Genomic DNA, 15,298 nt, shown 5'->3' on the forward strand with positions numbered 1-15,298 from the left:
CCCCTCAATCCATTCATCCATCACAGTGTTGGTGGTGCTGACAGGAAGGAGCCCTGGAAACGCATCATTTCCTGTCTGACTTATGAGGGGCTTGAGTGATGCAGCCATGACAAAAGGGTAAAGGCCAAAGCAGACCACTCCCGGACACCATACTTTAATAGAGTATAAACTAAAATAGGTGTAATCAAGTAACACCTGCTAGATATAGGCCTGCTCCTAAAGCACAGACCTCCTCAATATTTCCCTTCATTTTAGTGCTCTACCACCACAATGGTCTCTTAAGGCTCCTGTGCAGAAACTACATCACACTTTTTTATTCTACTGAGTTAATGTCAGTTTGCTGTATGAGTAGAAATCATGTTCAAATATGGATCCAGTGCTTCTTTTTTTTTGGCCCAGCACACATAAGTAAGCCATTATCTAACAACTCACTCGATATCTGTCTCTTTCACCATTTGAGTTTCCTGAGTGGGCCCTACTGTCGGCTGCTCTTGCAAAATCACCAAGGTCAGTGAGCCTGCAGTTAATGGATGGCGCATCATCTGGCATAAATTCAATCTGTCATATGAATCGTTAACTTCAGTCACACTGAGCACTCAATTGTTAATTATAGCCAGGTAGCGCGCAATCGGGTGAAGCCAGCGAGCGCTGCACACTTGAGTGAGTCCGAGAGAGATACGCGTAGCAAAAGTAGGGGAGAAGGAGAGGGAATAAAGTTTAGGAACAAACGATGGACGCAAATGCAAGGACACGCACCTTTTCGTGTCTACGTGTCCCTAGTATGCACGCCGCGGTGCTGCGGTGCACCAGTTGTGTGTACACACCTGGCTACTACTTTGCCGATTCCCCGCTCCCTATCATGCCTTTAGAAATTAGCCACCCAAGCTGGTTATGAGGGTCGCCATTCCAGCGATAAGCCGCCTCCATACCAAAACACAAGGTTCTTTGGGTTACTTTCACAACATGGGAAGTTAGGCAATGTGTCCACTGAGGCAGATAATCCATTGTAAATTCCACCTGCTAGTACTGAGACCCGTCAGTATGTAGGCTATTGCATAACAGTGATTTGAAACATGAACTAGGAAGCCAAGAGTAAACTTTTGTTTTTGCCTTTTAATGTTGTCTCAGCTGCTGTAGTAAGGCATGAGAAATTCAGTTTCGATTTTGCTTTTAGGTCAGAGAGTAGAAAATTTCCCCAATTACAAAAACAACAAGGTAGGGGCTTCCGGGTGGTGTGATAGTCTATTCCATTGCTTACCAACACAGGGATCGCAGGATCGAATCCCCGTGTTACCTCCGGCTTGGCCGGGTATCCCTACAGACACAATAGAAAAGCACTATATAAAATGCAACTTGATTGATTGATTGAATTGGCCATGTCAGTGGGTGGGAAGCCGGATGTGGGTGTGTCTCCTGGTCACTGCACTAGCACCTCCTCTGGTCGGTCGGGACGCCTGTTCAGGGGGGAGGGGGAACTGGGGGGAATAACGTGATCCTCCCACGTGCTATGTCCCCCCAGTGAAACTCCTCACTGTCAAGTGAAAAGAAGCGGCTGGCGACGCCACATGTATCGGAGGAGACATGTGGTAGTCTGCAGCCCTCCCCGGATCGGCAGAGGGGGTGGAGCAGCGACCGGGTAGGCTCGGAAGGAGGGGGGGGTGATCGGCCGGATACAATTTGGGAGAAAACAAGGGGGGGGGGGGAATCCACAAAAAAAAAAACAAGGTAATATTCATATGAATTTCATACATTCCTACATTCTTCACGCACGCACGCCCACATGCACACACACACACACACACACACACACACACACACACACACACGCACGCACACACACCAGTTGTTGGCCATGCATAATAGATGCCTGGATCTACCTGTCACCCCTGTATTTTAAATTATTCAGCCCACCAGACGTCCCGACAAGACAGGACAAGCGCGTCCTTTTCATGCACCAAAGCACATTGCAGCATTCATTCACCGTAGAGTACCAAGAACCAAACCCTGTATTCTGCAAAACAGCCTCAAGAAAAAAGAAAAAAAGAAAAAAACAAAGGGCTCCTGGCCAAGACGGGCCAGGCACAAATTGTGTGCCCTATGTTAATACTTTAGCTATGCATGCAAGCAGCAGGTAGAGACACCCGTTTGAGGCATCCGCAAAATGTACTATGGAAGCTGTGAAAGTCCCAATCACGAGACAGAAGGATAGAGGAGTGAAACAGCAGAAGAGGCAAGCCCCATTCATCTCAGTAGAGCAGCATTTCAGTGAGGCCAGCGGTGGAGTTACCTTTTTGGTCTGTATCTGTGATAAGCTATACCGGCTACAGGCCTGAGGAGAGAAAAAGAGGTGATGGTGCACTGGTTTATCACTGGCTTTGTTGTCGTCTATCAGGATGTTGTCATCTGTTCAGTCATGTGTGGTAACAACTGTGGCATTTCCCAAATGACAGAGCGACTGCACAAAGACAGACCCGAGACACTATGGAGGATGGTAGTCATGTGAGAGACGACGTCCTCTCAGTCATTTTAAGAGGGGAATATTGTCAACAGATGCTTCTGGGTAACATTTTTGATTCCGCTATGCACTTTGCAGACTTGGTAAAATACTGTCTGTCTGAGTGAGTGCCATTTTCAGTGTTGAGCTGGTGGTGGTCTTTTCCGGTCTAACCCACCATGTACCCACTGTGGTGGCTCGAAGTTAAAATAAAATTCACCAAGGTAATCGTTTAAAAAGCGGTATCACGTCAGGTTAACGGTGGATCTCCTCACGGAACTTCTGCGAGACAACATGTAGCTCGTAATTGTAGCTCTTAGGGCCAATTACGTGGATCGTTGAGGTTTCATGTCGGTGACTGCCTCCCACTCCTTTGCCTACAAAAGACCCAGCAGGTAGATAATTGGAGAATGTTAAACTGATGGAGGAAAAAAAAGGGAATAACGGCTTACAATTAAAAATTCATTAAAACTGTGACTTTAGACTATCTTTCTTCTGTTTTGCATCCCCACAATTGGAGTCGTGCAATAAAATCTCAAAAAGAACGACAAAGGTAATATATTAATATAAGCACTGACAGTGATATGATGTTGTATAGTAATGAATAGTGATATGCTGTATATACGTCCATCCATCCATCCATTATCCAAACCGCTTATCCTGCTCTCAGGGTCACGGGGATGCTGGAGCCTATCCCAGCAGTCATTGGGCGGCAGGCGGTGAGACACCCTGGACAGGCTGCCAGACCATCACAGGGCACACACACACACACACACACACACACACACACACACACACACACACACACACACACACACACACACACACACACACACACACACACACACCCACCTAGGGACAATTTAGTATGGCCGAATCACCTGACCTACATGTCTTTGGACTGTGGGAGGAAACTGGAGCACCCGGAGGAAACCCACACAGACACGCAGAGAACATGCATACTCCACACAGAGGATTACCCGGGATGACCCCCAAGGAGGGACTACCCTGGGGCTCAAACCCAGGACCTTCTTGCTGTGAGGCAACCGTGCTAACCACTGCACCACCGTGCCGCCCTGTATATACGTAAATGGGGGAAACACTGAGATGCATACGTTAACCCTGGGGTCCATAACACTTTCTGTTTCTGTGAATGCGGCTTTAACGCAAACACTTTGCAAAATGTAAATAAAAACCAGAAACATCCTCGTTGCGCCATAATCTTATCAACACAATATGATAAAAAAAAAATCTGATTCCTTTATCCTTCTGCGGGAAAATTAAGAAAATGTGATATGTGTTTGGAGAAATGCGGTTGATGCCGCGCAGGGAATTTTGTTTATTCAAGCATTGCTCATCAATGTACTGTTCCAACTGGACTGGTCCACTGGTCAGGTGAGGCAAATAATAATAATAATGAAAATAAACAAACTTCACCATGAGTATAAACAATGTAAGCTTGTGTTGGATCCTCCACTTCTTTGCCAATCAAGTTTCCCTGAATTTAACATGTGACCTCGGGGTGAGCTGGAAAAGCCACCTTTCCCCTCCTATCCCCCGACGCTCTCTCAGCCCGGTTCTCTTCCCCCAGTTCTGTCAAAGTCACAGCAAGGTCGATGTCGAGAGAAACGCCCATGCCATCACTGTCACTTAATGCTTCTTTCCTCTTCTTTCTCTCCTCTGCTCTCATCTCGTCTCCGTTCCTTCAGTCCGCCTCGGGGGCTAACATCACGGCTTGCAACTGAAGCTAACTGACTCCCTATGAATTATACATGGATCAACACATTCTCCAACTTACAGGCAGTCTGTTGTGAAGAGGCAGCTGTAGAGAAGCATCAAGCAACCCTTTTGGGTCGTGGCAGATGCCTATTATACACGATGGCTATGGTGGAAAGTGTGTTCTGAGAGAACACTTCAGTTGAACGATGGCCTTAAATCCACCCAGACTTGGACTGAGAGAGAAACTTTGCTTCTGATAGAGACAGGTAGGCAGTAGTTTCTATAAATGTGTGTGTATGGGGGGGGGGGATGTTTGTGTATTGGTTATTGAGTTGCATGTGTGTGTGTGTGTTTTGGCGGGGGGTATATATCTGTGTGTGTATTTGTTATCGAGTAGTTATGTGTGTGTGTGTGTGTGTGTGTGTGTGTGTGTGTGTGTGTGTGTGTGTGTGTGTGTGTGTGTGTGTGTGTGTGTGTGTGTGTGTGTGTGTGTGTGCGACCTCACCTGAGACAGAAGCTTATTGTTGTCATCCTCCAGGATCCTCACTTTAGTCTCCAGCTGTCTAATGTAGTTGGAGGAGGAATCTAGAGGAGAGAGGGAGAAGCAAAGAGGAGAGGAGAGGTGATTAGCACTTCAAAGCCCACAAGCCAAATACAGTCAGGCTGGGCCATTCAGGCAGAAGGTCCCCGAAGTGCTTAAAAGGTTGACACATTCTGTGAGAACCCCCCAAAACTCTGTGAAACAGAACTCTCTGAAGTATATAATAGGTTTTATCTAACTATAGATGTAGGAGATTGAGATCATGTGCAGTGTCTTGCTAAAGTCTCTTATAAATTTGCAAGAGTAAGTATTTGATTTGCTGATTTTATAGTCCCCAAAGTGTAAATTATCCTTTTCAGGACAAACAACAGCATAGCAAGGCCTACTTTTTTACTACTTGCTATGCACATAGCTTGTAATGCATCACTATACTGCTAACAGATAGGAGTCTGAGCTTCTGCAGGGCCAACAGGTGCAAGGCTTCATTGATGCTTTAGGCTATGAACCTTGGTAACAGATCTAAAGGATAAGGCTTAGCCGAGAAATGTTCAAGCCCCGCTGAATCAATAAGTTGTAGATTGCCATCTATTGAGGTCTCGCAATATAACATTGTGATAAAAAAAGTGCCATTCTGTAATGACCGAGTTCTGTCACTTACATGACTGCATCTAAATGTACCCAACTGTCAGTGCGTAACACTACATGCACCTGAGAAATTGCTGAAGTTGTTCTTTATCATTTTACAGGCTACGCTAACTCAAATCAAACCTTGGAAAGTTCACATCAGGGACAGAAGCTCTGCAAGGTGTGGAGGTGCGATTTGACTCTGTGGGTGGCGCAGAACCTGTTCTCTTAAAAGGCATGTTTAATTTACAGCAAGATCAAAGTGGAGCTACATGGAGGCGCTGCGCTCAGACATCTTGTCGGGGGCACACACTGCAGAGTGCACATCTCCATTTTGTTATTTTAAGGGCATGAAGAAAGAGGGAGGAGGTTGCAGGAGGGGAGACCACGGCGGGGAAACAGTAAGTCAAGGGGCTGCGGGTGGAGGGGGGGAACAGTGGAAACTTTCGGTTCGAATGAGACGCAGATGTGAGGTCATTCTCGCAGAACGTATATGGAGTGTTTATCATTTTCATTTTAGTTATTCAGCTGGCAGAAACTAAATCCCTAACCTATCACACAGGCAGTCAGACGCAAACAAACGGGCAAAATCCTAACTTGATTTACGAGAGCAAGGTAACTCTAACCTCTGTTTGCATAGAACTGACCCCAAACAAATCAAGCCAATCAACTCAGTTTAATGAACCTGTTGTTCCACTCGCTACCACGAAGGGGCGCTGTTTTGCAGAACGGCACTTTCACGAAGCAATACTGTTTGGCGATCACCTTGGATTGGGTTGCACCAACACATAGAATTTGTTATAGAAAACAGTCATAACCTTGGATCATATTAGAGGGGGGATAAATATGGTGTGGAGTCACCTAAGAGCAGGGTCTCTGTCACAACAGATTTGGTTCAACTGATTCCAAATGCAAGTCGAAGTTTTCCATATTTCAATGATACAAGCCATATTAAATTGAAATGAAAGTTGACCATCCCACAAAACCGCAGATAACATCCCTCCTAAGGTAAACAACTTTGTGGAAAAAAAGATTCATCCCTATCATCCGAGCCTTAAAACTGGATAGAAACAACTGACAGTTTTCTCTGGCAAGCTTTTCGCGCTCAAGTCCTCAATTTTTCCAAGGGAGACGGTTGCGGCAGGCCGTGCTGTCAGTTGGCTATTTAGATGATGGCAGGGGCGCTTAGAGGAGGAGGCCACGGTGGCGAGGGCTGGTTAATCCTCTCTTCCTGCCTTGTGACCCTCTAATCTGGAGTCATCTGCTGGCCTGACCGGCAGCCAGATCTCAAGCCGATTAGGATGAAGGTTCCTCCGCCGTCAGCCATCACATCCACGCTCAGACAACAAACTGTATGTCAAATGCTTTTTTTCTGCACATATTGTGAACATTGTCTGATAAACACAGACCGAGATGGAGACACCTCCCCCTCTTCTTCCTCCTCCTCTATCATTAATCCAATAACCACACAGGATCCTTGTTCATCTCCTTGCCAGTGAAATGAAAAAGGAATCCATTGGATCCAGGACAGACTCTAAATCACTGTTTTTCTGCAATTACATTTCGTGCCAGGGATTTGCTGTGGTGAACTGGTGCCATCAGGGTCACATAAAGATAAAGACATGCACAGAGATGGGGACAGAATTTTAGAAAATGGGAGTGGAAAGTGCAAATATATGAAGAAGATGACAATGGTGATGATTAAGATAAAACAGAGACCACGACAAAATGGTTCAAAAAAGTGCCATCACTGAATTAGAATTGGGATTTAGCCGGCAGGCCTGTATCAGGCCTGCACCACCTGTTTCAAACAAGAAACAACCCAGAAGCCAAACATATCGAGGGATCGTACCGCTTGGAGCACTATGTCGGTACGACCGGCGAAGCTTCAGACACCACAGTACCATCGCTCGCTCTCCCCCTACCCTGTCTCCAAGCCTTTCACATGCTGGAAGGGGGTTAAAGATAGACATTAAATCGGAAGGCACATCAATTCAGAATCCCACATGACATGATTATGTGGTCCTGTTTTAATATGTGCAGGTCTGGGAACGCACAACAAGTGCCGATGCCTGTGGGTGTACCAACATGCATACGCGCATGCACACACACAAAATCATGCATGCACGCACAAATACAAAACATGCACACGCAAAAGGAAGGCTGGAAGGATCTGATGAGAGAATCCGGCTCCTAAGACCTATCCTGGTGCGGGTGTGGTGGGGGTGGGGGGGGTCAGGCAATTAAACCACTCTCTGGCTCCCCTTTCCAGTCCTCCATCACTATATCCCCCCATCCCTCCTAATTCCACCTCGAGGCTCGGGGGGAAAAGCCTGGGGATCATATGGGGTTTCGCAGAGCCGAGCCAAAATAATTACCCTGTGAAGCTCAGCGATTCAGCTAGGCAACTGCAGTCTTGATCCTAAACAAGCACTGAGGGAGTGCGGCGATTATTACTAATGCATAAACCTGTATGCAATCTCAAGAGTTGATACAGTGAGAACAAGCAGTTGTGGAACAAAGCAAAGTAAAGGGTGTTCAACATCGTCCGACCGAAAACAATTCATCCCGAGAGAGAGAATGGGAGAGGGGTTGAGAGGCACTAGAGAAAACACAGGAAGGGAGTGAGACTGATAGAGAGGGGAACCTTGTCTTTGCAAAAGCTCTCCTGCGCACAAGTGAGCTATTTTTACTGTCGTGTAAGTGCTGTTTATCCAGCGAAGTGAGGTGATGTATCTTTGTGAGAGTGTATCCGTGCATGTGTGCGAGACAAAATGTGACGCAGACAGTGGCGCGAGTCTGTCCCCGTCTCTGTGCATGTCACTTTCTATCACATCAGCGCCACTGTGACCCACTTCCACAGCAATTCCCAGCCCAGTTCCTCTTTCCTCCCTCTTCCCCTGCTTCTCTCTCTCTCTCTCTTTCTCTCTCTCTCTCATTACTACCACTGTACTTAAGCCCTCTCTTTCCTTGTCTTCATCGCGACTACTTTAAGGTCTTCTAAACTATCTTGCTTCCTTTCCCCCCCCTCAACGCTCCGCTTTATGGCTTTCATCCACTCCTCGGTTTTCTACCTCTTCACACTTCCCCTTCCATGTCCTTGATTCCTTGCTTTCCCAAACCTTGTTCATTACAGCCGTCTTTCTGGCTTTCATCTGTAGCATTTTATTACCCCTCATTTCCATCATTGTCCCTGCATAACCCTTAATACACCTTCCTTTGTGCTCTTCCTCTGCCTCTCCTTCTCTCTCTCACTCTCTCCCCCTCCCTCCCTCCCTCTCTCTCTCTCTCTCTGGGTCACAAAGGCTGGGAAGAAGATGCTAATATATGGGCAGGGATAGGGAGGCAGCCTAGCGCTAACACCGGATGACTCTGGAGCTGTCACGAGCAATCACGATTAATTTGATCACAAAAAAAATTCTTGATCACAATTTACTGCCTTGAAGCTTCGTTTCATATCTTTACACATGTCCTAACATGCCTGGCCACGTAGAATGACTGCGTATAAGGCAGCGAAGCGCTCAGACGATCAATACTGATGCATGTAGATGATGCAAAAATGAACACAAAGGCAGAAGCTAAAAAACGAACCATGTCCCAACAGTGAAAATGTCCACAGTTTGGGACCATTTTCAACTAAAACACAACGAAAACATAGTGGTCCACAAGCGTCACAAAACTGAACTTGCTTACCACAAAGGCCTATTGTCCATGCTGCAGAACCTTAACGGAAAGCAGCCTGCCGATATAGTCATAATTCTATTCAATTGCCGTTTATCTGGCACACTTAAGGTCACCTTATATCAAAAGATGTAAAAAAAAATTTTTTTTAAAGCAACAACATAAGAACAAGTACGAGAAATAAATGTACCAGAAGAGCATGTACATAAGAACATGCACCAGAAATTAATTCAAATAAAAAGAAAATATCACAAAGAGGGAGAGATTACAGTGGGGAACACATTGTAAGTTGTCGTCCAAATTGTACACCTGAAAAAAATGTTAAAAAAACACGTAAAAAACTTTTTCACATCTGATTTACTTGATTTATGCTCAAAATAATCGACAGCTTACTTGATTGATGGATATTGCCATATTCAGAATCAGAATCATGTTTATTGGCCACGTAGGTTTGCACATACATGGAATTTGACTCCGGTTTCGTGGCTCTCTCAGCGTGCTTAACATAGAATAACAACACTACAACACAACAATCTTCGGATATATACACAAGGGTTGACTTATGCAGGCGATATAAGAGGTGATAACATGCAATGGTGCAGAGAATATATCAGAGGTGCTGATTCTTTAGGGGCAGCCCTAGACAACACATGCAAACATGTCCTTACTGGGCATTAAAGGTGCCCAGGGGAGTTGTCTTTGTAAATAACTCGATTTTTTTAACATTCAAATTCACCAAAACACTTTATGTGTCATTGAGGCCTAATAAACAAGTTGAGTGTGTTTCCCACCTCATAAAACATTTACGATGGCTGGTGAACTCATACATTTAGTTGTTTTCGCGCCTTCATTTGATTGACGCGGCCAAGTCTGCGGTAACCCCACTTTTTCTTGTTTACCTACCCATCAGGCAAATCGGCATGCAGCCAGTAACAAGACGTTTTCAGCCAGGGTATTAATAAAAGGTTATCAGTCATACACCCAGCTGAGGTTTGTTGTTCACAGTATGTAAATTAGCCCATTTAGCGTTACTGATTACGACCAAAAATGTGTATCAAACTCTCAGAACGGAGACAGGCCTAGTTAAATGCTCAAACCAATTCAGTAACGTTCGCTACTGCCCAGTCAATTTGTCAAGACTAAGTATCATAAACAAAAACAATCACCATTCCGGTCAGTTGTTGTTTTCTCCTTCTTCTTCGTGTTTTGCATCCGCAGAAATGGGTAATACGTCGCCACTGTGCTTAAGAACACGCGATACAAGGGGAACAGTTTTTCCTACTGTGCTCTATAGCGCTACTAGTGGTCAAAAATTCCTTTGAGTACCTGCGAACGCTTCAGTCAGACCAAATCAAATTCCTCGTTACTGATCCCAACTTCTCTGCTATTTCAGAGCGGCTTTGGTTTAAATAATGATAATAATAATAGAAGCAGGCTTTGGAATCCCCTTATGCTTTTTTAAGCTATTCTTGTTGTTTAGAAATTCACAGTGCATTGAAATGACTACGCCTTTTATTTTTCCCTGGCTGTGCTTTGGCTTTCATCTCCTTTTCACAGCTGTATCACAGCAGTTTAGCACCAAGACATAGGATATACTCTCCTGACGTGTGTGTGTGTGTGTGTGTGTGTGTGTAGGTGCATGCGGACGATCCATGTATGATACATGTATAAAAGAATGAGTGCATGTGGGGATGTGTGGGTGCGTGGTGGGTGTGTGCAGAGAAAGAAAGACAGACAGATGGACAGAAAGAAGGAAAGAAAGAAAGAACGAACAAAACAAACAAACAAAGAAAAAAGAAAGAAAGAACAAAGAAAGAAAAAACAAAGAAAGAAACAAAGAAAGAAAGAAGGGCGGGGGATTTTGAAACCCCTCTGTGACTCAGTCTGTGTGTGTGCGTGTGTGTGTGTGTGTGTGTGTGTGTGTGTATGCAAGGCTATAAGGCTATAAGTGTATGTGTGCATTTGTGTGTGTGTGTGCATGCATGCGTGTGAGTGAGTGAGAGGAGAATCCATGTGTGTATAGGCAACATATAAAAGAATGAGTGCAAGCGGGAATGTGTGGGTGTGTGGGTATGTCTGCAGAAAGAAAGAAAGAAAGAAAGAAAGAAAGAAAGAAAGAAAGAAAGAAAGAAAGCAAGAAAGAAAGAGAGAAAGAAAGAAAGAAAGGAGTGGGGATTTCAAAACCCATCCATGACTCTGTGCGTGTTTATGTATGTAAGGCTATGAGTGTGTGTGTGTGTGTGTGTGTGTGTGTGTGTTTGGGGCAGGGGAGTGGGTCAATTACCTCAAGATGTTTAAGAGACATGAGAAACAGTGTAAACAGTACTTTTCACTCTCATTCACTTTTGCAACAGTTGGGTGGGACTACATTACATTCCATGCAATCTGATCCCCCAACCTGGCTGCAGAAAGCTAATTCCTCTTGACAGTAATGTGTTCATTATAGAGACTTGGGCTCTATTTGCAATGGATAAGTATTATGTAGGAACCTCTTGTGATTGATTAAAGACCTCCCAGGTTCTGCGTTTCGTGAGATGCATTCACACAGCATGATGACATCTGATGAAATCAGTGGTGCCCCGATTACTGTGTGAGGTAAAATTTCAGTTTGCCACCAAAAAAAAGAGACAGTTTTCAATTAGGTTTGATCATTTTAAGACAGATTAAGTATAAATAACATCATAACACCGAAGGCCAAATTCCGAATCCATTTCCTAATTCCACTAATTCAAATGAGTAAATAGATGCTATTACTGCCACTATTTTCCACAACAGGAGGAAGACAGAAACATTGCGTATAGAAGAAGAAAAAAAAGAGTTCACTTCGCAAGGGATTAGTATTATCTGGGGACAACAGTTTACACCAAAATACAGTGTTGTTGAAAACTTCTACTGTTCAAATTAAAGACATGACAGATTTGCACAGGATTAAGCCCACCAAGGGATCTATACAATTATTACATAACACTAGGAGTCCCAAGGTAATACTAGTCCTGCAAAAATTCAGCTTTAGATCAGTTCTGTAAGACCGAGAGGAGTACAGATTATATTGCTTTCTTGGAATTTAAGGGCCATTATCACGCTTTTCAACGTTATCATTTCATATATGCTATGGGGATAACGTTCCATTAGCAGCCATAACACTGAGCCAAGATACTGTGTGTCTCGGAAATGCCGCCGAAATTGTGCAGAAATGTGTCTGCCAGTGATGTCATTGGCAGACAATCCGTGTAAAAGAAAATGAGAATAACAACTCTACATTATACAGATGGAGTATGGAGTATTGATATTCATCCATCCATCCATCCATTATCCAAGCTGCTTATCCCAATTGGGGTCGCTGGATGCTGGAGCCTGGAGCCTGGAGCCAGTCCCAGCAATCATTGGGCAGCAGGCAGGGAGACCGCCTGGGCAGGACAGGCCACCAGTCTTTCACAGGGCCAACACATTCACACCTATGGTCAATTTAGTATGGCTGATTTACCCTTTTCCCACTGGCCAAAAAACCCGCTAACATCTGCCTTTTTACATTGTCCAAAGGTGGACATTAGTGGGTTTTTTGCGGGTTTTTTTGGCCAGTGGGAAAACAGAACTACACGTCTTTGGGCTGTGGGAGGAAACCGGAGCATCCGGAGGAAACCCACACAGACATGGGGAGAAAATGCAAACTCCACACAGAGGACGACCCAGAATGACCCCCAAGGTTGGACAATCCCGGGGTTCGAACCCCGGACCTTCTTACTGTGAGGTGACCGTGCTAACCACTGCACCACGGTGCCTATTGATATTCACATTTTCCAATACAGTGCAGCCCATCGGCGAACTAGGAAGTAAGTTTCCACATTCAAGGTTTGATCACAAGTGATGTCATGGCGGACACAATTTCGGTGGTGTTACAGAGACACACAGAACACTGCTCAGTATTACGGCTGTTAATGCAGTGTTATCCCTGTAACGTATATATTCACATAATGTTTAAATATTGTGATTACTTTTCCCTTTAAGTCACATCGATGTGTTCCAAAGTTTGCATTTATACAAATTGGTACACACTGTGGCACACACAAAGCTGCAGAAAAAAAACAAGGCTTTTGCCCTGCTTTCACTGCCGCTGGCCTCATCAACTTGCAAAAGGAGGTGAGCATTCACGGAGGGGAAAAAAATGACTAAATGAAAAGGGATATTTTTGAGAGGAGGGAGGCACCATTGTTGAAATTAGGACTTGGCGCCAGTCAGGTGAGCAAGGTCCCATGGAGTTTTCCGGAGAGGAAGTGTTTGATGGCTGTTCCATTTTTCTCTACTGGGCAAGAGTTTGAAGCATGTGGCTTGCACAATTACATGTACACACACACACGCACACACACACACACACACACACACACACACACACACACACTCTGAAATGAACACGGAACTGTATTGGAATGATGTTTGTGTGTGTGTGTAAGCTTATACTCAATTTCTGTGCAGTGTGCATGTGTGTGTGCATCGCTACACTTTCGTCTGTGCTTGTAAACTAACCCACAAGTAGGTGTGTGTGTGTGTGTGTGTGTGTGTGTGTGTGTGTGTGTGTGTGTGTGTGTGTGTGTGTGTGTGTGCATGCCTGTGCTTGACCTGCATGTTAAGCATGTGTGTATGTCCTCCTCTGCTCGACTGCCCAGTGCTCGGTCACAGCCAGGGCAAGCCGACCAGAAGAGCAGAGAGAGGAACAAGTTAAATGGGCATCCATGCTGCATTAATGAGGGGGATAGCAGAACCTGGCAACCCAGGCACGTAAACCACGGGCCCCTGGAAGGGCTTCAAAGGCTTCGCTGGCTCATCAGCTAGCAGGGAGCTAACCCCATCTGACAAGATATGGCACCCACTCCGAGGGAGTGAGGAGAGAGAATGCCATACCTCCCCACACAGTTCGGAGTGTGTGCATGTGTGTGAGGAGAATTTGCATGCATGTGTGTGTGTGTGTGTGTGTGTGTGTGTGTGTATGTGTGTGTGTGTGTGACCGACTGTGGTCACGTGAAGAATGTTTTCTTCTTCATGTGTGTAAGTGGAGTATATGCATTTCAGTTAATGGGGGGGGGAAGTGTTTTTGCATCTATATGCGAGGCAGAGAACATGACAATGTGTATCAGTAAGTGCACTATGGAATACGTGTTTACACTTGGCATGTGTGCATGCATGCGTGCATGTGTGCGTGTCAACAGAGAATGTGTGCGGATATGCCTCCCGTGTGTGATAACCGCAAGGTCTTGTTTTTCTGCTCGCGGTGAGACAGCCCATGCTGGGTGACAAGTGTGAAAGTGAAAAGGCCAAATGGATTACACCTTCAAAGGACCGCGTGTGTGTGTCAACAAACCTAAAACACTGACCAGGTGAAGCCAGCTTTTTAATCATTAGCCTCTTTCCACAGTAAGGCCAGGCGGGGCTTACTGGCAGCGACAGCTCAACATGCCTTTAACTCGGCACCGAATGAACAAATCTATTTATTCTAAATGACGGATCACTTGGCAAGTCATCTCGGCTGTCAGAAAATGTAAAAGATGACAAGCTATGTTTTAAGGGATAGTGAGTGGTGTGAATAATTAGCAAACTCCGCTATATCACACAGATAACTTACCCGTGGGCAAGCCCTATCTGCTTTTGTAGGAGGAATGAGGTTGTTGACTTGGCGTGGTGGGGGTAGGCTGCAAAATGGACTTTGGACCTACTGTAAGTACACACACAGCTATAGATACTAAACATAAAGGTGTTGTGTTCACTCTTACTGACAAGAGTAGTTTGACATTTGCACACTGCAAGATAGAGTTGTGTCATGTACGTGCAAAATATAAATTCACTCCTAAGTTGTAAGTGCATGGAAAATATAGCACGGTGTGCGCCTGATTTTCCTTCGTGCGAGCCCATATTCCTAAAATATAACACTGAGGAAAAATCCTGTTTACTGTTATGTCAAACAAGATGAACACACACCACTTAGGTTTAAAAACTAGGCCTGAAATTTGACATTTCTAATGAAAATGTCAAATAGGGTAACTAGAAATTAGATATGTCCGTATGTGTTGGGGCTGCTGAGCTTTTCAATTCAAATTGGCACTTTCACCTCCATAGACCCACCACCCACGGGGATGAGCATTGAGGTAGGCTGTAATGCAGGCAAAGGCGGGGACCGGGGTGTGCCGACTTCCGGCATCGCAGACTGGTCCAGAAGGACCAACTGGCAGGAGACCCCGGGGTAGACCCAG

The 15,298-nt window shown here is 45.1% G+C and overlaps 1 protein-coding gene across 3 annotated transcripts in view; it reads right to left on the reverse strand.

Annotated features, from left to right (window-relative positions):
- Positions 1–15,298, reverse strand: part of ccdc85cb (coiled-coil domain containing 85C, b) — a 58,693-nt gene that overhangs the window by 12,660 nt on the left and 30,735 nt on the right. For 2 of the 3 annotated variants that reach the window (XM_056294629.1, XM_056294628.1), the window contains exon 2: positions 4,719–4,798. In XM_056294629.1, coding sequence (XP_056150604.1) covers positions 4,719–4,798 — 80 coding nt within the window. Of the gene's footprint in view, positions 1–2,287; positions 2,330–4,718; positions 4,799–15,298 lie in introns of all 3 variants that reach the window. The other variant, XM_056294627.1, reaches the window with a different exon arrangement.

Source organism: Lampris incognitus, chromosome 15 (genome assembly GCF_029633865.1).
Source record: "Lampris incognitus isolate fLamInc1 chromosome 15, fLamInc1.hap2, whole genome shotgun sequence".
Classification (NCBI taxonomy): Eukaryota; Metazoa; Chordata; class Actinopteri; order Lampriformes; family Lampridae; genus Lampris; species Lampris incognitus.